The sequence below is a fragment of the Marmota flaviventris genome, chromosome 4, assembly GCF_047511675.1.
Source record: "Marmota flaviventris isolate mMarFla1 chromosome 4, mMarFla1.hap1, whole genome shotgun sequence".
NCBI lineage: Eukaryota > Metazoa > Chordata > Mammalia > Rodentia > Sciuridae > Marmota > Marmota flaviventris.
The window spans coordinates 54,123,653-54,146,563 of NC_092501.1; the positions used below are offsets into that span (position 1 = coordinate 54,123,653).

General features: G+C 36.3%; 1 protein-coding gene across 3 annotated transcripts in view; it reads right to left on the bottom strand.

Moving 5' to 3' along the window:
• Positions 1-19,871, bottom strand: part of Vps26a (VPS26 retromer complex component A) — a 38,500-nt gene extending 18,629 nt beyond the window's left edge. For 2 of the 3 annotated variants that reach the window (XM_071611212.1, XM_027931306.2), the window contains exons 1-2: positions 19,765-19,871; positions 11,881-12,030 (exon numbers count right to left, since the gene is read on the bottom strand). In XM_071611212.1, coding sequence (XP_071467313.1) covers positions 11,881-12,030; positions 19,765-19,767 — 153 coding nt within the window. In that variant the 5' untranslated portion in view covers positions 19,768-19,871. Of the gene's footprint in view, positions 1-11,880; positions 12,031-19,764 lie in introns of those variants that run through there. The other variant, XM_071611213.1, reaches the window with a different exon arrangement.
• Positions 19,872-22,911: the final 3,040 nt, after the last annotated feature.

Below are 22,911 nucleotides of genomic sequence, written 5' to 3' on the forward strand. Positions count from 1 at the left end.
ATTAGTTGGAGACAGCATGTTCCATTATACTGCATGTATATTTCCTAAGGAAAAGAACATTTTTACATAAACACGGTGTTAATTACCAAAATCAAGAAAGTATAATATTCTATGATCTATATTCAATCTCTATTAATTGTCCCAATAATGTACTTTATATCCTTTCCTGTTCAGGATTCACTCCAGGTTCACACATAGATATAGTTGTGGTGTGTATCAGTCACCTTTAACCTACAACATTCCTCAATCATTCCCCTTCTTGACTTTTTTTTTTTTTTTAAAACAGCACCCAGGAGTGCCCTATCACTGGGCTACATCCCCAGCCCTTTATAAAATTTTATTTTGGGATAGGGTCTCACTAAGTTGCCCAGACTGGTCTCAAACCTGCCATCTTCCTGCCTCAGTCTCTGGAGTTACTGGGATTATAGGCCACCACACCCAGCTTGACCTTGAGTTTTTTTTTAAGAATACAAATCAGATGATTTATAGAACCAAGTAGATTAAACTCATGCATTTTTGGCAAGAATACCTGTGTTCTCACAGTATCAAAATTAGAAAGTACAAGATACAGTTTGTCCCAATATTGGTGATTCAACTCTGATCACTTGTTAAAGCAATCCACCAGGTTTCTCCAATTTAAAATTACTATTTTCCTTTTGATATTATTAAGTAATTTCTTTCTGTGGATATACTTGAGAATGTGTGTATATGTTTACAAGGCCATACAGAGAAACCTAATCTATATGTAAAACATATTCACTGCTCCAATAAACAGTCTGAAAGCTCAGATATCATTATTTGAGGTCTTCTGTAAATGCCTCAAATAATGATACCTTCAGAATATATATAAGGAGTGAAATTCTACATTGTGCTCAAGAAAAACATAAAATTGATGTTTTACACTCCATTTACTTGGTTATTCACAGTGAAACATCAAAGTATCTGTACATTATTGTTGCTAGATACTATGGTTATCCAAGATTAATTTCCACTTGCTGCCAGAAGAACACAGTCTATATCTATGTTGATGAAAAGATACTATGAAACTCTTCTTTGCTTTAAAAATTAAACTATAAATGCCTATAATCTCAAGACTAAACATATACCTTTGATCACTTTTGCAACAGAGAACAGATACAGTTCAGTGAAGGTGGCCTGACACTTGTACTACACTTCAAGGCATTATTTATAGAGGCTGGGGCTGGGGCTCAGTGCTAAAACACCTTCCTGGCATGTGTAAGGCACTGGAGTTCAATCCTCAGTGCTGAGTTCAATCCTCAGCACCACATAAAAATAAATAAATAAATAAATAAAGGTGCTGTGTACCTTTTTTTTTAAAAGCCATAGAATGAGTAACTTCTCAGCACTACCCAAACAGTTTCACAAGGATTGTTTTCACATGCAAAAACAATGGAGAAGGAAAACAATTCCTTGTTTTTCTTTCTTCTCAGTACCCAGGGATTGAACCAAGGGGCTTGTGAATGCTAGGCAAGGGCTCTTCCACTGAGCTATACCCCCAACCCTTTTTATTTTGAGACAAGGTCTTACTAAATTGCTCAGACAGGCTTCAAACTTGCCATTCTCCTGCCTTAGCCTCCTGAGTAGCTGGGATTACAAGTGTGTGCCACCACACTCAGCACAACAGTTCTCTCTTAAAGCTGCCATTTAGAAACTGCATAAACAAGAGAGAGGAGTCGTCTTCTTGGTTCAAAGTGAATTTTTGCTTTTTTCACTTCAAAAATTCACAGCAAAGAACAGAACACAAAAGGAATTAAACTGTAGACAAGTCAAGAACTTGAATATTAATATTTTGTGGCTTTTTTTTTGCCTTTTCAAAGAATATCCCAATTAAGGAATCCTAACTTATGAATATCATCCCCCCCCCAAAATAAAACCCAGATAAACCACTCACCAAAATTTTTATAATTAAAAAATAATAAATGTACATCAATAATCAATTAAACAGTTATCTCAAAATTACTCAGATAAACATAAGCTGTATTATAAAGGGGAAACCTTGCAGGCTGAGGCTGTGGCTCAGTGGTAAAATGCTTGCCTAGCACAAGAGAGGCACTGGGTTTGATCCTCAGCACCACATAAAACTAAATAAATAAAAGGTATTGTGTCCATCTATGACTAAAAAATTTAAAAAAAATAAAAAGGAAACCTTGGCCAAATGTATTTCTTTTTTGTTTTCCAAATAACTTATATGACTAGATGTGGTGGCACACACCTGTAATTCCAGCAACTGGGAAGGCTGAGACAGGAGAATATCAAGTTCAATGCCAGTCTCAGCAACTTAGTGAGGCCCTAAGCAACTTAGCAAGACCATGTCTCAAAAGAAAAAATATAAAGGACTGGGGATGTGGCTCAGTGGTTAAGTGCCCCTGGGTTCGATTCCTGGTACCAAAAATAAATAAGTAAATAACTTACTCAAAATAGTTTTTTTTTTTCCTTACTCAGTTTCAAATTTAAAATGTAAAAAGGGGAGGGAAAAATAATACCTGTTCTTGATCAGCTGTCATATAAAGTCAAGGAAAAGTGAATCCCTTCAGAACATGAATTAATATAGAGAACTGTGCAATGGCTAGTCTTAAAAAATCCCTGCACAGAAACTTAGAACGGGGATAACTCTTTTGTGTAATTTAGAGGGAAATACTGTAGATTTACAGGAAATTTCTTTAATCCATTTGAACCTGTAAAATCATTTGGACAAAAGTTTTCCTGGTCAAAGTAACATTTTATCCAAAATAATCATATCTTAATCTTATGTGGCTTAACACATTTCAAAAATAATTAAAAGTATAATTGTGTCTCAGAAAGCAAGTTAATATTGAGGTACCATGTATATCTCAAAGAAATAAACCTGTAATTTTCAGTTCAATTCTGGCTTTAGCACTTCAAAATAAAGAAGCCTAAGTAAGAACTCTACCATTATTTGCCTATTCAACTGTATTTCTTTTTTTTTTTTTTAATTTTTATTAGTTATTGATGGACCTTTATTAATTTATTTGTTTATATGTGGTGTTGAGAATCGGACCCAGTGCCTCACACATGCTAGGGAAGCACTCTACCACTGAGCCACAACCCCAGCCCCTCAACTGTATTTCTTAAAGCATAAAAAAAATTGGGTACAGTCCAATTGCCATTTGACATGAACCAAAGCAGTAAATATCCAAGGTAAGGATAAAAAGAACCTGAATAAGTAGCTTTTAATAATTTTCCTATTTTTTAATAATCTAAAAAATTTCTAATTATCTTAAAGAATGCTTCAAAAATACTCCAAAAGACTTTTGACAGACAACATTATCAGTTTTTAACTTTTAAAAGCATTTACCACAAAGGTGCCAAAACAATTCAATGGAGTAAGAATATTCTTTCCAATAAGTGATGCCAGGGCAAATAAATATCAACATTTAAAAGAATGAAGTTAAAACCCCACACAAGGACTGGGGTCGTGGCTCAGTGTAGAGCGCTTGCTTCACATGTATGAGGTACTGGGTTGGATTCTCAGCACCGCATGAATAAAATAAAGGTCCATCAACAACTAAAAAAATTTAAAAAAAAAGAACTCTACACAAGCATTAACTCAAATGGTTAATGCCAGGTGTGGAGACTCAGGAGGCAAAGGCAGGAGGATCTCAAGTTCCAGGCCAGACTCAGCAACTTTTTTAGCAAGACAATCTGTCATAAAATAAAAATAAAAAGGGCTAGGGATGTAGCTTAGTGGTAGTGGGTTCAATCCCCAGTACCACCAAAAGGAAAAAAAAGGTCAAAGGATTTGAACAGACTTTTCTTCAAAGAAGATATATGAATGACACAAAGCACAAGAAAAAAAAATACTCAATGTTATCAGTTAATTGAGAAATGCAAGTCACAACCATGAGACACCATTTTACATCCACTTTAGATGCCCTAATTTTAAAAAAAAAAGTATCGCCAAGAAAGTGGAGAAATAGAACCTTCGTACATTGCTGGAGGGAATGCAAAATGGTGCAGCTGCTTTGGGAAAGTGAAACACAGACTTGAAATATGACCTAGCAATTCCACTCTTAAGTTAAAACCAAGAGAAGTGAATATATATATGTTTACATAAAATTTGTACTTCAATGTCCATAGCAGCTTATTCTCAATACCAAAAAGTAAAAGCCCAAATATCCTCAGCTAGTAAATGAATACATAAAATGTGGTAAATTCTTTTACACATGAGTAATGTATACTGGAATATCATTCAGTCAAAAAAATGGCATTCTGATACATGCTATAATATGGGTGATCCCTGGAAATATGCTACATGAAATAATCCAAGCTCTAAAGGATAAATATGACCACTTTTACAAAATATCTAGAATAGGCAAACTGACAAAGTGGATTAAAGGTTACCAGAAGTTGGGAGAAGGGGAATATGGGGGACAATTAATTGGATACAAAGTTTCTGTTTGGGGTAATGAAAAACCTTTGGAAATAGCAACTATGAATGCCAAATTATTAACATAATTAATGTTACTGAATTTGTATACTTTAAGATGGTAAAATGGTACATGTTACATATATATTTTTTTACTTCATAGTAAAAAAAAATATAGTACTTCATACTATATTTACTACACCCTGATGAACCTTCAAAAGATTATGCAAAGTGAAAGGAACCAGACAAGGCAACAGAGTATGCGTCCATTCATGAAATATCCAGAATAGACAAAAATTGAGAAAACAGATTTGCAGAGTTCACAGGGAGTGACTGCTAATTGTATGAAGTTTCTTTTTGAAATTAGATAGTGGTGATGTTACATAAGTCTGCCAACATAGTAAATACCACTAACCTCCACAAGATGAATTTTATGTTATGTGACTTACCACTCAAAAAGACTACTTTTTTCCCTTTCTTTTTTATTTTTTTAAGAAAAGGGAGAAATTTTTTTTTAACAAAAAGGGAGAGAGAAGGGAAATTCCATGGAAATGGAAGGAGATCCTCATTGTTATACAAAATTACATATAAGAGGAGGTGAGGGGAAAGGGAAAAAAAAAAAACAAGAGAGAGAAATTAATTACAGTAGATGGGGTAGAGAGAGAAGAGGGGAGGGGAGGGGAGGGGGGATAGGAAAGGCAGCAAAATACAACAGACACTAGTATGGCAGTATGTATAAATGTGGATGTGTAACCGATGTGATTCTGCAATCTGTATACGGGGTAAAAATGGGAGTTCATAACCCACTTGAATCAAATGTATGAAATATGATATGTCAAGAGCTTTGTAATGTTTTGAACAACTAATAAAAAAAAAAAAAGAAAAGCAAACCAGACATTGTGGCACATGCCTGTAATCCCAGCACCTCAGAAGGCTAAGGCAAGAGGATCTCAAGTTCAAGACTAACTTTAGCAACTTAGCAACACTCCATCTCAAAAAAAAAGAATGTTACAAAAGAAAAGTGAAAAGTATATGCCACAAATGGGCCTATGGAACAGAGGCCAGAACAGACCCCAAATGATTTCTGATCTATGTGTGACAAAGGTGGCATTATGGTGAAGTGATAAAGGATAGTTTTTCAATAAATGCCTGAGTCAATTGGATATCCAAATGAAAAACAACTAGTCAACTTCTATGACAAAATCAAGTACTTTTTTTTAAATTATTTTTTAGTCATAGTTGGACACAATACCTTTATTTTACTTATGTATTTTTATGTGGTGCTGAGGATAGAACACAATGCCTCGCATGTGCTAGACAGGTACTCTATCACTGAGCCACAACCTCAGCCCCAAGTACCTATTTTTTTAAATGACTTTTTTTTCCCCCCTTTCTGAAGGCCATCTTGATTGTTTCCAAGTTTGGGTAATTTAAATAAAGCTGTTATAAGTACACATGTGCAGACATGTGCTTTCAATTTGGGTGAATCCTAAGAAGCATGATCCCCAACCCATTTTAGTTTTTGAGACAAGGTCCAGGCTGGCCTTAAACTTTCAATCTTCCTGCCTCAGCCTGAGTAGCTGGGATTACAGGTGAGCACCACCACACCCAGCTGGCTATGCCATTCTGCATTTGTTCACTGCCTGTGAGTGAGTTCCTGTTGGTTCACATCCTCACCATAATTTGATCTTCTCAATGTTGGATTTTTGCCATTTCAACAGGTATCTCATTACTGTTTGAATTTGCAATTCCCTAATGCTATAGTGTTAAATATCATTCCACATGTATTTGTCATATGTATATCATTTTTGGTAAGGTGTCTGTTCAGATCTTTTGCCCACATTTTAACTGGATTGTTGAGTTTTAAGAGTTCTTTGTGTATTTTGGATACAAGTGTCCCCCCAAATACCACCACCAGCCTCTCCTTCTGAGATAACTGAGGATGAACCCAAGGCCTTGCATAGGCTAGGGAGGCACTTTATCACTGAGCTATACCCCCAGCCTTTTTTATTGTATGTTGAGGCAGGGTATTCTAACTTGCTGAGGATGGGCTTAAATCTGCCATCCTCCTGTCACCACTTTCCAAGTAGCTGGGATTAACAGTGTGCACCACAGTGCCTAGCTAGATAAAAGTTCTTTATTGGATGTGTTTTGTAAATATGGCTTTTCTTTTCATCTTTAACTGTGTTTCTCAAAGCAGAAGTATTTACATTTTCACAAAGTCCACCTTACAGTCCTTTTTCATGGACCATGCCTTTGGTGTTATATCTAAAATCTATCTGTTCCAGCACCATTTGTTAAAAAAAAAATGTATTTGTTTTCCATTAAATTGTCTTTGCTCCTTTATCAAAGAGCAGTTCACTATATTTGTGTGGGTCTTTCTGGACTCTACTTCATCCCTTTGATTTATTTCTCTCTTCTCTCACCAATACCAGACTGTCTTGATACTATGTGTAGTTAAGTCTTGAAACTCGGTAATGTCAGTTCTCCAACTTTGTTCTTCTTCAATATTACTTACTATTTACATACACTTTTGTCTTTATATATAAATTTTAGAATCTGTTTATTGATAACTACAAAATAAAGTGTCTAATTTTTTATGGGGATAGAGTTGAATCTATAGATCAGGTGGGAAACAGATATCTTAATATTGTGTCTTCCGATCTATTAACATAGACTATCTTTCTGTTTATTTACCTTTGATTTCTTTCATCAAAGTTTATAGGTTTTTTTGTAGTTGTAGATGGACAGCATACTTTTATTTTATTTTTGTATTTTTTTATGTTGTACTGAGTATCGAACCCAGTGCCTCCCACATGCGAGGCAAGCGCTTTGCCACTGAGCTATAGTCCCAGCCCATCAAAGTTTTATAGTTTTCCTCATACAGACACTGTACATATTTTGTTAGATTTACACCTAAGTATTTCATTTTAGAAATAGTAATGTAAATGGTAGCCCAGTCATTTTATGGGGAGAGCTGTGGAATGCTTACAAGAATGTAGAACTGACTTAAATGTTTTAAAAAGTCTACAGTTCCATTGTTGCTGAATTAAATATGGTTTCAGGCTCTGGAAACACAGGAACGCCAGATAACTCAATCCTCCTAAAAGAAAGCAATCAGGATGATTAAGACTCAAAATCCATATTTCTTCAGGAATAAAGGAAATGGAAAATAGCATATTTAATTTAGAGAAGACTTATGATAAACAAGACAGTGGTTCAGAAAAAAAGAGAAAGATTTATTATGTATATTTCTAAACAGCAGGGTGGATAGTGGTTTCAGAATAATAGAATTCCCATCCTGTAAAGTGAGCATACGGAAACTAACAAATCAGGAATACTATAAAAGGAAATTATTCTTCCTTTGGGTGCATGTCAAACCTCTAAGATCCAAGATAATACTAAATATATGAAGATACCAAAGAGATGCAAAGCCAAGTTTGGAAACCAATGATCCAGTTTAACTTCCACAATTTATTGGTGAAATCCAGGAAGTTAAATGACTCTCCAGAATTCCTATTAAAAGAGTGGACAAGTAAAGGCTAAATATTACAACTGTATCCCAATCATCTTTTTATTACACTAGCACACTTGTGAGATAAGACCTGTTCTTACACATACTGGATCACATATAATGAATGCTTGTTTTAAGTTTTCATTTCAAACTGCTCATAAATCATCCATTCTACAGTTATACCAGGAATCAATATTAAGTTTAACTAATATAAATTGTTTACCTCATTTTAAATATATAATATAGTATCTTCCTATATTCTAAAACTTTTCTCATTTTCCAGAATTACTGAGGGATTTCTGCAATCAGTTCTACAAAATTCTCTCTGTACTATATAGCATAACATTCATCTGATCTAGCCACCAGAATGTTTTAAAACTAGATTATTTTTACTTTTCATAATTATAGCTTTTACTCTAATGATTCTACCTTTTCCAATTAAAAAACAATGTAGATGTTAAAAAAAGCAAAATATTGGGCTGGGGATGTGGCTCAGGTGGTAGCGCACTTGCCTGGCATGCGTGCGGCCCGGGTTCGATCCTCAGCACCACATACAAAGATGTTGTGTCCGCCAAATAGTAAAAAATAAATATTAAAAAAAAAATTCTCTTTCTCTCCCCCCCTCTCTCCCTCTTTCTTTAAAAAAAAAAAAGCAAAATATTAACTCTTTTTTTTTTGCATTTGTTATATTACAATAAATGACATGCCAAGCATATTCTTTCCTTATTTATTTTCTTATTCTAAATGTAAAATGTTTTCCTGCCAGGTATAGTGGTGTATACCTGTAATTCCAGGTATTTCAAAGGCAGGAGGATTGCAAGTTCAAGGTCAGCCTCAGCAACCAGACAATACCCTGTCTCAAAAAAAAAAAAAGGACTGGTGATAGAGCTCAGCAGTAAAGCACTCCTGGATTTAATCCCCAATACTGTAAAAAAGAAAAAAAAAAATAGTATAGTATATTATCCTGTAACCTGTTTTACTCACACCAATGATTGTACATTTTCAAACATGCTATTCAACCTATGAACCACTATTACCTCATCTATAAACAAAAATATTAGCAAGACATGGTGGCCCATACCTGTAGTCCCAACTACCTGGGAGGCTGAGGCAGGAGGATACAAATTTAATGACAGCCTCAGCAATTAAGCAAGACCCTGTCTCAAAATAAAAAGTAAAAAGAGCTGGGATGTGGCTCAGTGGTTAAAACGCCCCTGGGTTCAATCCCCAGAGAAAGAAAGAAAGGAGGGGGGAGAATGTTGGCTTGAACTGTAGATCAGTGGTAGAGTACTTACCTACCATGTATGAGGCCCAGCACCACAAAAAAATAAGAGAGAAAAAGATATCCTTTGGGTATCAAGGCAAAAAGGGCATTACAACATTTAAGTGAAATAAAATTAGGCTTTGTCAGCAAGACTTTATACTAAAGACAATAAATCCGAAATATTAAAAAACAGAAAATGGGAGCTGGGGTCCTGGCTCAGAGGTAGAGCACTTGCCTAGCGTAGTGAGAAACTGGGTTCGATCCTCAGCACCACATAAAAATAAAATAAAGATATTGTGTCCACCTATAACTAAAAAATGAAAATGTAGACAAGGTTATTATATTCCATAAATTGGCGGGGGGGGGGGGGGGGCGGGGAGGGATTGAACCCAGAGGCACTTAACCACTGAACCACATTACATTATAAAGTGCTCATATTCGGGCTGGGGTTGTGGCTCAGTGGTAGAGTGCTTGCCTAGCATGCACAAGGCACTGGGTTCAATTCCCAGCACAACATAAAACAAATAAACAAAATAAATATATTGTGTAAATAAAGTGATCATATTCAATGCTTCCTTGAATGAAACAAGACAATATATGTAGATCATGTAATTTAACGCACATAAATTTTCCAAATTAATATGTATTACGACCCTGCAAATACTCATGTCTTTTGGCCCAGCAACTTTTTCCAGGAATCTATTCTAAGTAAACAATCTTGACCTGTAAAATCTGGAGAAAAATGTATGCATACAGATGTCCATATTATCAAAGATGATATTATATACTAAAAGCTATCTTAAAAACTAGAAACTAATGGGGCTAGGGATATAGTTCAGTTGGTACAGTGCTTGCCTTGCATGCACAAGGCCCTGGGTTCAATCTCCAGCTCTGCCAAAAAAAAACAAAAAAAAAAACAAAACTAGAAACTACTTTCATGTACCACATGATAATTTGGTCAAGGACAAACTGCATATGGTGGTACCTTAAGATTATAATAAAGTGAGTAAATTTCTATCACCTAGTAACTGAGTAGCCATCATGATGCTGCAAATTATTACGTACATGCTTTTAGTAATACTGGAGTAAACAAACCTACTGCATATACAATTATACATAGTATATAAAAACTGATAATGATAATAAATGACTATTTACTGGTTCATATTTTCTATACTTATTAGAGTGTACTCCTTCTACTTATTAAAAAAAATAATGATAACTGTAAAACAGGCAGGTCCTTAAGGAGGGATTCCAGAAGGCACTTGTTATAATAGGAGATGACAGTTCCAACTATGTTATTGCCCCTGAAGACCTTCCAGTGGGACAAGATGGGGAAATCAAAGACAATGATGTTGATAATTCTGATTCTGTGTAAGCCTAGGCTAATATATTTGTGTCTTAGTTTTCAACAATAAAAAAACTTAAAAAGTGAAAAAAAAAAATTTAAGTAGCCTATACCATATAGCCTAGGTGTGTAGAACTTCATACCACTAGGTTTGTGCACATACATTCTATTATGCTCACACAATGCCCAAATCACCTAAAGACACATCTGTCAAGCTGGGGATATAGCTCTGTGGGTAGAGTGCTTGCCTTGCATGCACAAGGCCCTAGGTTCAATCCCCAGCACCACCATCAAAAAAAAAAAAAAGGCTATAAAGACACATCTGTCAAAAACATATCTCTGTCATTAAATGACATAAGACTGTGCTACAAATATATAAACAAAAACAGGGAAACTTAGAGAAGACACATTCAAATTTAACTGTGAATTATTTCCATAATAGAATTATACCTTATTTTCCCAAACTGCCTACCACATGTATAAATTAATTGAAGAAGCAAGAAAGAAAAATCCTAACATTTTATATTTTAAAAATTATTTCAAATGTTTTGTAGCTTGCTTTTGTCTATGATATTACTATTCCCTAGTATCTCAAGCTAATGAGTATTGATCCTATTCCCTAAGGTTTAAGAATAATCTTACATATCAGTGTATAAGGAAAAGGGGGGAAAAGTGAAATCTTGCAGAATCTGACATACAGATGCCTTCACACAAACACATTCCAAAAATACTTAGGTCTTCAATGGAGTACCAAAAATAAGATCAACAGACACAAGAATAATATAGAGAGGTAAGTTACAAAGAATGAGAAACCTTTAGAATGGCACACCACAGAGTTACTGCAATCTCTACAATTCAACTGTATGTTGAAAGGGAAGCAAATGTTGAGAGGATCACAACTCTATTCTGGAGAAACTCTCCAAGCTAGACAAACTTTCCAAAGCTAAACAAATTCACAATCAAAAAAAGAGAGAATTATTTTGAGTAATTTAGAATTCTTCCAGGATTAAGAGTCTTTCTAAATGTTCTAATCAAAGATTTTAGCTGACCTTTGGAGAAAAAAATTCCATCTCTAATACTTTATTATGTATGTACATTTATGACTACATGACCAATGATTCTGCAACATGTACACTCAGAAAAATGAGAAATTATATTCCATCTATGTATAGAATATCAAAATGCATAAATGCATTCTAATTTCATGTATAACTAATTAAACCAAATAATTTTTTAAATCACTGTAATAATTCATCTGGAGCTCAAATTTAGACACAGTGCAGATCATTTTGATGAGTAATTCTAATATCCTACAACTAGGTAATTCTGCCAAACAAAAGATTTACCTTTCCTGAAACTGATTCTCCATCATAGAAGAGATAGTGTTTTTCCACCTTGCCATCTTCAGTTTTCATTTCTGCCATTTTCCTGGTTTCTCCATCATTAAGGACAACATCAATCTCACAAATGGGACCAAAAAAGCCTCCAAGAAAACTCTGAAATAAAATAAAAATGCTCATAATTATCGTAGGCAGCCAGTCACAACATTTTAAATTCAAATTTTATTACACCATTGACCTACAGTTAGACTCCAAATCTGTGAGTTCACAAGCTTACATCAAATTCTACATCAAAACTTTACAAACTGAATATAATAATGTGTAAACAGTGAACAGTACTGTACTATACACTTTTTTAAGTTAGATTAAAAGATTTCATTTTATAGGTTTTTTTTAATCACCAAAAAGGGAAAAATATAAACAATTAAATATGTTATAATTTCAATCATTTCCATAGGTAACCATTATAAATAATCAAATACTAGCATACTAGAACTGTAAGAATTCTTTTTTGGGCAGGGTGGGGGTGGGGTACCAGGGATTGAACTCAGGGACACTTGACCACTGAGCCATATCCCCAGCCCTATATTGTATTTTATTTAGAGATAGAGTCTCACTGAGTTGCTTAGCTTCACCATTGCTGAGGCTGGCTTTGAACCTGAGATCCTCCTTTCTCAGCCTCCTGAGCCGCTGCAATTATAGGCGAGCACCACGAGCCCAGCCATCTTAACATCTTAAGTTTGAAAAATTAACTTTTATTAAACCTCTATGAGTTTTCATGAGAGCAGAATTTGCATAATCCAAATTACTTCTAAAAAGCTGAAATGAATTATTATAATGCACTTACTATAAAATCTACTGCTATATTAGGTCTAAACAGAATGTGTTACATTATATAAGCCCTTTGAGTAAAACTGGCTCTAGGGGCTGGGGTTGTGGTTCAGTGGTAAAGAGCTTGCCTAGCATGTGTGAGGCACTGGGTTCGATCCCTGGCACCACATAAAAATAAAAACAAATAAAATAAAGGAATTGTGTCCACCTACTACTAAAAATATGTGTGTGTGTGTGTGTGTGTGTGTGTGTAAAAGCTGGCTCTGAGGAAACCAATGAAATTTCTCCAATTTATACAAGCCTTATTCTGTAAATCCTCGATATGACAGAACTATAAAGAACAAAAATCAATTGCTTATCAATGCCAAAACATATTAGTTGGTAATAATCAAGTAATATGAACAGAATCCATTAGCAACTATAGTATAGGATATAATTAAAATTATTTTTGTCATCAGGCACATTGGTGAAGGCCTCTACCCTCAGCGACTTGAAAGGCTGAGGCAGGGGGTTCACAAGCTCAAGGGAAGCATCAGAAACATAGCAAGACCCTTAGCAACTTAGAAAGACCTTGTCTCAAAAGAAAAAAGAAAAAGACTGGGGATGTAGTTCAGTGATAAAGCACCCCTAGGTTCAATTCCCCAGTACAAAAACAAACAAGCCAAAAATTATTTTGTCACTAAGGAAAGCCAGCCAGTCTTCTAGTCTATTTTGGGTTTTTTTTTTTTTTTTTTTTAATTTACAAGATAATAGTCTTCTATCATGTACTATATCCCTTTTTAACTTACCCTATACAACAAGCAGGGTAGTCTTTAAAAAACATAAATTTGATCATATCATTTCCTGTTTATAAAATATTTCCATGGGCTGGTGAACTTATAAATTAGAACTACTTTAGGAAATAGTTTGGCATGATCTAGTAAAGCTGAAGATGTATATATCCCATAACCCAACAATTCCATCCCTGGATATATTCCTAAACAGAAACTTACAGGAGACAAATATGTTTACAACAGCCTCCAATGGAAACAATCCAAACATCTATCAACAACAACAACAAAAAAAAGTTGAATTAAAGAGTCCAAGAGGCCACACAGGAGAATACATTCTGTTTCGATCTCATATACATATAAGTCAAAAACATGTAATGTACATTGTTTTTTTTGTGTGTTTTTTTTTTAAAAAAGAGAGAGAGAGAGAATTTTAATATTTATTTTTTTTTAGTTTTCGGCGGACACAACATCTTTGTTTGTATGTGGTGCTGAGGATGGAACCCAGAGCCACACGCATGCCAGGCGAGCACGCTACCACTTGAGCCACATCCCCAGCCCCTGTACATTGTAATATTAGAAGTTAAGTAGTGGGAGGAAGAATAAAATAAGTGGGGTGCTAGTACTGTTCTCTGTTCTGAGCACTTGACACACCGGCATGTTCACTTTATGAAATTCATCAAGCTATATCCTTATACATAATGTTAACTTCAATAGTACACATACACACACTGCATTCTGTAACATCTTACATATATCTAGCTCTATACATCTCTTCAGTTACATCAGCCTCAAATGATCTTAAGATTTTTCTGCAAAAGTTCATCACATTTGCCAAATTCTTTGTCCTAGAGTCAAGCAAAGTACCTTAACCTAACTCATCCTTTTAATTTAAGTTTGAGTCATTTTCATAAGACTCTCCCTAACTCCCTAATCCAAACTGGATTCTCCAAAGTTAGGTGTCGCAAGGCTGATTTTACTGCCTGACACTCCTACTACACTGTAAACTATGTGAGGACACCATATCCTTTATTCCTCACTGAAGAGACAGGACCTAGAGCAGTAGTGGCATTTAATAGAAGGCACTGAAATACCTATTGGAATGTTAAATTTAAACATACAAATACCATTCTAATAATAGGGAAAAAACTGACTATACAAAAGAAGTTGGATGATATCTAGAATAGGTGGTAATGCCAGCCCTTTCCCAACAAATTAGCACTGGTGTAATAGTGAAGCCTAGAGCATGGAACTCAAGCACAGACAAGGTCAGCTCTGTCCTGAGGTGGCCAGGGAATGGCAAGCAAGATAATGGGCCTCCAAAAGGCTTTGTAGGCTATGATCAAATGAGACAGTGTTTTCCCAAAATGTGGACTTGCTTCTTTGTTTTCATTACTCCTATATTAAAAGGGTGGGCTTATAATTTCAAGAAACTACAAGAATTGTCAAATTAGTGTTTTTGATATATTCCAAATAGCAAATTTTCTTTTTTTAAAAATATTTTTTTTAGTTGTAGATGAACACAATACCTTTATTTATTTATCTTTATGTGGTGCTGAGGATTGAACCCAGTGCCTCACACAGCTAGGCAAGCCCCCTACCACTAAGCTACAACCCCCATCCCCCCAAATTTTCTTTTTGACATGATGTTTTAGTCTTTTCTGGGAACAACAAACTCAAAATTTTTATCAGAAAACTACAATGAACTAATTTAGAGAGAATGAAAAACTTCAATGATAGGTTACCTGCATTATCTATTCTAGTTAGTGTTCACACTCTAAGTCTTAAAACTCAAAACCTACTCAAAAAAGGCAAATTTTAAAATACTACATGTTCTCCTAAGAGAAGACTACAGATAAGATGTACAACAGTTTGGAGGGGAGGGGGGCTGGGGTTGTGGCTCAGTGGTAGAGAGCTTGCCTAGCATGCATGAGGCACTGGGTTCGATTCTCAGCACCACATACAAATAAATAAAAAAAATAAAGGTCCATCAACAACTTAAAAAAATTTTTTTTAAAAAGATGTACAACAGTTCAAAATCAATCCACTAATTATTAACTATGTGCACTATTAACCACTGAGCCAACAAGAGAGGAGACTACTGCAGATAGATCACTTATGAAAGGATAAAAGCAACATCTCCAAGCAGCTATTTTAATTGGGGAAACAAAGTCAGGTGCAGAAAAAGAGAACACCAACTGGCAGTGAGGGTAAGAAGAAAATGAGTTCTTCTCCCTTGTGACACCCACAACATCAATTCATTTGAGTTACAAAATTAAGGCAGAAATATTAATTTTTAACCCGACACTTACCAAGGCTACTTCAAGGAAAAATAAATTGTGAAAACTATAAAAACTGTTTTCTAACAGTTTTTTATAACATTATATATTATTATAATATTTAACAGAGCTGCACTTGGTATTTGAAAAATAACAAAAATCAAATAATCAAAAATTAAATACAATTTTGTCTGGGCACGGTTTCACATGCTTGTAATCCCAGCAGCTTGGAAGGCTGAGAAGAGAGGATAGTGAGTTCAAAGCCAGCCTCAGCAAAAGTGGGGCATTAAGCAACTCGGTGAAACCCTGTCTCTAAATAAAATACAAAATATGGCTGGGGACGTGGCTCAGTGATCGAGTGTCCCTGAGTACTATCCCCAGTTCCCCCTCCCAAAATAAATAAAAACAATTTTAGCAAAATTAAAATCAGCGCTAATTAAAATTGCCAAAAGACTTAGTTTTAGAAAACTACACAATTAATAATCATACACAAAAAGTCTTGTCCTGATACCAATTCTTAAAAATTAAAAATTCCTAGGCATTAAAAATACATTCAGCTAGACATGGTATCATACACCTGTAATCCCAGTTTGGGAGGGTGAGACAGGAGGATTGCAAGTTCAAGACCAGCCTTAGCAAATTATTGAGGCTCTCAGGATTTAGTGAGATCCTGTCTCAAAATTTAAAAAATAAAATAAAAATATCTGTGGGTGTGGCTCAGTGGTTAAACAATCCTGAGTGCATTTCCAATACCAAAAGAAGAAAAAGAAAAATCTAGGTGTTATGTACTACATTATTTTCTATATGCATTAAATATTTCAGAACTAAAAATGAAAAAAAAAAAAAAAACAGACTTCCTTCTCAATACAATAAAAAAAAGTTAAAATGGGGATGGGGTTGTGGCTCAGTGGTAAAGCATTTGCCTCGCATGTGTGAGGCACTGGGTGCAATCCTCAGCACCACATTTAAACAAATAAATAAATAAAGGTCCATCAATAAATAATAAAACATTTTTTTAAAGTTAAAATGGTGAGGAATCAGAAGGTATAACAAGGGGCTGGGGTTGTGGCTCAGTGGTAGAGCGCTCACCTCACACTTGTGAGACCCTGGGTTCGATCCTTAGCACCACATAAAAATAAATAAGTGAAATAAAGTATTGTGTCCAACTACAACTAAAAAAAAAAAAAAAAAAAAAGGTATAACAAAAAATAGCACATGCCAAAGAGTTAGGTTGAGTAATAAACTACAGCATTTTAACAAGTTAACTATGCCATAAGATTTTAGCATTGGGTTAACATACAACTTTTTTTTTTAATATTGGGACACATCAAAAATGAACCTATAGTTTTACTCAAAAGAACACTCCAAAAAAGTGTTATATTTCACAAGTCAACAACAGAAAAAAAACTGAGAAAAGAACTTGTCTTTTTTGTTTTCTAAAAGCCGTTTAAAGTAAAAGATTCTTTACCCAAGGTCTTGGTTTTACTTTATTTCAAGATTATATATTCTCACATTTCAAATAAAAAGCCATGATATTTAATTCTAATTATTCACAATCAAATTATAATACTTCTGATATGTTAAAGAGAAAGTAAAATACAAGAAAGGAAGGGAACAAAAATTGTAAAAACAGCCCAATGCAGTGGTGCACACATGTAATCCCAGCAACTTTAGGGAGGCTGAGGCAAGCAGATTGAAAGTTCAAAGCCAGCCTCAGCAACTTAGGGAGGCCCTAGGTAACTTAGCAAGACCCTGTTTCAAAATAAAAAAATTTTAAAAAGGGCAGGGGATGTGGCTCAATCCCCAATATAAAAATAGGAAAAAGAAAATGTAATAAAAAGGATACTTTAGACTTGCTGAAATAACAGAAGGCAGTTTTGAAAGAATACTATTGAGATCTTCTGTCAAAGATAACTTCAAGTGAGCAATAGGAGTATGAGATTTTTAGGTTGGGGATATGGCTCAGTGGCAGAGCACTTGTCTTTACAAGTATCCCCAAAAAAGAATGTTCAAGAACAATACTACACAATTAATAATACAAGTTAAAACTCTTAGGGCTAAGGCTGGGGTTGTGGTTCAGTGGTAGAGCACTTGCCTAGGCACTGGAGTTCGATTCTCAGCATCATATATAAATAAATAAAATAAAGTCCAATGACAATTAAAAAAATATTAAAAACAAAAAAACTCTTAGGGCTAGTAATGTAGCTCAATGGTAGAGGCTTGCCTAGCACATGTGAGGCCCTGGGCTCAATCCCCAGTATCAGCAAAACAAAAAAGAAAATAATAAAACTTCTAGGTCACTTTTAAATAACTAGACTGCAATATACTACTAGTAAAACATTATAGCGTTTTCAGTTTTCTAATCTTGGCCTAAACTTCATATTAATCACTAACTTTGGGTTAATTTAAGATTTTTCATACAATGTGTAAACCCTACATTAAGCATTATCATGTAGCAAAATTACATGTGGATACATAAAAGACATTTTTTAGTCCTAATAGAACAAAGTGCACCAAGACCGGTGGATGAAATGTAGATCAAGGTGAGGTGGAAGGGAGACTCTCAAAATTTATTTGCTTAGCCTACACACAATGAAACAGCATATTTTCACACATACATTTGTGCCATTTCAAGGTTTCAAAGTTTTACAATTTCATTTGTTTGACAAGTAACTTGAAAATAAACCATGTTCTTTAACATATTGCAGAAAGCTTAGTAAAAACACTAATTACACATATAAGCAAAAAATTGGAGAGTTTTATAAAGTTTTCTTTTCAAATTATAATCAGAGAAGACTTCCCCAACTCCCTGACTAGGTGAAATCCTCCAGCAATTCCTTCTCAGTATTTATCACAATTGTAATTTCCACGTTAAACAACCAGTTTACACAAATTAATGTTTATCTCTCCTTAGACTGTATGCTAAAAGAAAGCAAGCAGTTTTGTTTATGGCCCCTGGACAATAAATGAAAGGAAAAAAACTCCAAAAATGAATACATCTTTTTTTTTTCTTTAAATGAAAGCAAAGCAATTTCTGACTTTAGAAGTTATTTATTCAAAGTAACTTAAAAAAAAAAAACTGGCTTGACCGTTAGCCAAAAGTTTCAGTTTATTTAAAAGGCAAGCTTTGGGAAAGGAGGTAGGATACGGAAAGCACATAGTAGGCACTCAAAGCATGCAGAGCAAATGAAACGAATAAACGAATGCTACCGTAAAATGAGCCCAATGAGATCCAATCTAGAGAAGGCTGCCGACACTCAAAGTTAACCACCACCGTGCCCACGTTTGTGCTTCCCACAAACTGGGGTTAGAAAACTGATTTCCCTCCCTCCTCTGCTTCCTAGGCCATTTCAACATCCCGAAGCGTTAAGTTAAAGAAACGGCTTAGGGAAGGAAACGAAGTCAACGCTGAAATCCGCGGACACGAAACTCAGTGTTCGGAGTTAAAAACGTCACCCCATTCAGACACCCCTTTCTCTCCCATTCTACAAGTGTCAACCTCCACCCTCAAGTAGGGTCATGAAATCACAGTCACCGTACCCAGGATAAAAAATAAGGGAGTTTATCAAGCTCATAACACAGGGAGAGTGACCAAGTCCACCAGAGGCCGGAACTGGGGGACTCTGGGTCACCCAACCTGCATGGAAGCGAGGTTGCCGGGGAGGAGCGCAGGGACCTGCTACCTTGGGCGGGGAAGCGGCCGCGGGCCCCCGCAGGGGCGGGGTCCGGGTGCCCAGCCAGGGCCCCCACAGCCGGTCGAGGAACACCGGCAGAGGCTCCGACATGGCCAGGAGAGGCACGGCCGCCTGCCGGTCCTCGGGCCTCGTCGACACCGGGAAGAGGCGGCGCCGCTCGCACTCCCCCGAACCCGGGGTAGCCGGACAGGCCTAACCTGCTCCCAGCTCCCCGCCCGCCCCTTCCTGACGCGACGCCGCGCCCGCCGTTGGCCGTCGCGCCGCGCGCTCCGAGCTGAAGGCGGGAGACTAGCGCACCGGCCGCCGCGCACTCACCATTGTCAGCACTGCCGCCGCCGCGTCCCCGCCACTTCACTCCTCTTCTCTCAGGAGAACTCCCAGCCCCGGCTCCCTCCGCCCGGCGCCCCGTCACGTGACCTCCAGCCGCCCGCCGCACGTGACCACCCCCTTCCTTTACTCCCCTCCCCCTGCACCGGCGCCTCTCCCGGCCTCCCTCCGCCCCGCTGGCCGGCCTGGCCCTCCAGGAGAGGCCGTTTGAAGGCGGGGCCTGGTGCTCCTTCTTCCAGAGGGTGGGGCGGGGCCACCGCGGATGACGTCGTGTGGGCGGGGCCCGGGTGAGGGTAGGTTTCCCGGTCCTCCTTGCTCGCTGTTCCATCACATGACTGGCAGTGAGCGGTGGGACTGTTTGGGCACACCCAGTTCCTTTCCCTTGTGGAAGTTTGAGAGACTCGGGAAGCTTCGTGCCTGGCGTTTTCTTTCACTGGGTGCTGGGTTGCCGAGGCCAAGGAGAGACGTTACCCGAGACCCCGCTTCCCTAGGCCTCCCAAGACATGTGCTGTCTGAATGTGGATTTGACCGGGTCTTCTGGAACAACCCAGCTCCCCATCCTACCCCCGGGCTTCTGAGTTTTGACAACTTGTTAATTTCTTGCCTCTGAAGAGACCAATAGGGGAAAAATCCTGAGTACAACATCCGTTGCTTCCTAAATTCCAGCGAAGCTGCGGAAGACTTCTCTGGCTTTCACTGTGTCCTGGTCATTATAAAGTAAGCCTGGAAGATCTCCAGATGAATGAAATGATGTTCAGAGTCTCAAAACTGTTGAACCACCACAGTGCACTCTATATATAAAATCGAAGAAAAAAAAAATCATTCCATATAACAAAACAAAAATCAAGAGTGGGAAGAAGGGCCATAAAGGGAGTGTCATATTTTAAAAATTGAAATCAGAATATGGTCTCCAATAGTTAACAAAAAATAGCTAGAAACTCCATAAATAATTGGAAACCAAGCAATTTGAAAGCTCTAGGTCAAAGAAGAGATCAATAGAAGTTTAAAATTAGTTTGATCTAAAAGATATTAGGTAATACAACTTATAAAACTTTGTGGGATGTAGCTGAAGTAGTTCTTAATGGGGGGGTCTGTAGTTTTAATGCTTGTATGTAAAAAAGTGAAAAATCAGTAATCTTTTTCACTAAAACAGGACGCTTTTAAAAAGCAAATTAGCATGCGGATGGAGAAGGTATTAGCTCAATTTTGCTGTGCTAAAACTGTGCTTAAAAAGTCTTTTTTTTTTTTTTTTTTTTTTTAAGAAAAGCTCTTTCATCCAAGGACTTTGACAAGAGTGCCAAAACACTGAGGAAATGATAGTATCCTCAAAAGTAATGCTGGGAAAACTGAATATTCATATGGAAAAGAATAAACTTAGACTCTTATTTTGCACTATGTACAAAAAATTAAATAGATTAAATCCACAAACATCATTTCTAAACCAAAAAGCTCCTGTAATAACACAGAAGGAAAGCTTTGGCCTCGTGACTTAATGATTTCTTGGATATGACACCATATGCACAAGCCAATAAAAGCAAAAACAGCCAAGTAGGGCAACATAAAAGTTTAAAACTTTTGTGCATCAAAGACACAGTCAAGCCAAGTAAGCCAATCCCAAAAAACCAAAGGCTGAATGTTTTCTCTGATAAATGGATGCTAATGGGGGGGGGGGGCATGTGATGAGTGGAAGAAATTTGGATGGGGCAGAGGGGAAAGAGGGATAGGGAGGGCTGAGCAGGATAGGAAAGTTGGTGGAATGAGACCGACATCATTACCCTAGGTTCATGTATGATTGCATGAATGGTGTGACCCTGCTTTGTGTACAATCAGAGAAGTGAAAAATTGTACTCTATTTGTGTACAGTGAATCCAAGCATTCTGCTGTCAGGTATAACTGGAACAAACAAATTTTTAAAAAAAATTTAAAAGGACACTAATCAACAGAATGAAAAGGCAACTTATGGAATAGGAAAGAGAAATTGTACATATATTTTTTGATATACTTATATGTAAGGAACTCTTCTGTGTCTCATTTCATTCATTAATCATAATGTTGGTGTTTTTTTTTTTGTGTGTGTGTGTGTGTGTTACCTAGGAACTATCTCTCAGGGCCTCACACATGCTGGGTGAGTGCTCCAGCCCAATCATGAATTTGAAATGTATTTATTTTGTTCTATGTATCAATACTTTGGTCCTTTTCATTGCTTAGGAGTATCCTACTGTGTGAACCAACCACAGAACATTTACCTATTTTCTCATTAATGGACATCTGTTTTCACCAGTTTTTTTTTCCCTATTGTGAATAAATGGCTATTAACATTCATGTACAAATGTTTCTTCAATATAACAAAATGGAATTTCTGGGTATGATAGGAATACATTTAATTTTATAAGAAATTTTACAGGGGAGGTAGCTCAGTGATGGGCACTTGCCTAGCATGCACAACCATCTGGGTTCAATCCCCAGTATTAGGGGAAAAAAAAGAACGAAACAATCATTATTTTTCAAATGGTTGTGCCAATTTACCCCCAATCAGCAGTGTATGAAAATTAAGTATCTCTACATCTGCATTTAGTGTTGTCAATATTTTCAATATCATCCATTCTTGGATATAATTATCTTGCAGTGATTTTAATTTGCATTTTCTTAATAATCAATGATATTGAGCTCTTTTTCATGCTTATGAACCTCCCTTTGTGAAGTGTCTATCAAGACTTTGACAATTTTTATTTGGGATATTTGTTTTCTTGTTATTGAGTTATAGTTTATTAAGTATTTTTGATACAAGTCCTATATCATGTATCAATTGCAAATATTTTCTCCTAGTCTGTCGCTCACCTATTTGTTTTCCTAACAATATTTATTGATGACTCAAGAATTTTGACTTTTATATTTAAGAGTGTGATCCATCCAAAATTAAATTTCGCAAATAGTGTAAAATAATATTTGAGGGCTTGAGTCCAAGTGGTTCCAAAACCATTTTTGTTGTTGTTGTTTTTTGTTTTTGTTTTAGGAGGGTTTGTTGTTGTTGTTTTAATGAATCATCTATTTTTTTTTCACAATACCTTTATTTTATTTATTTATTTTTAATGTGGTGCTGAGGATCAAACCCAGTGCCTCACATGTGCTAGGCGA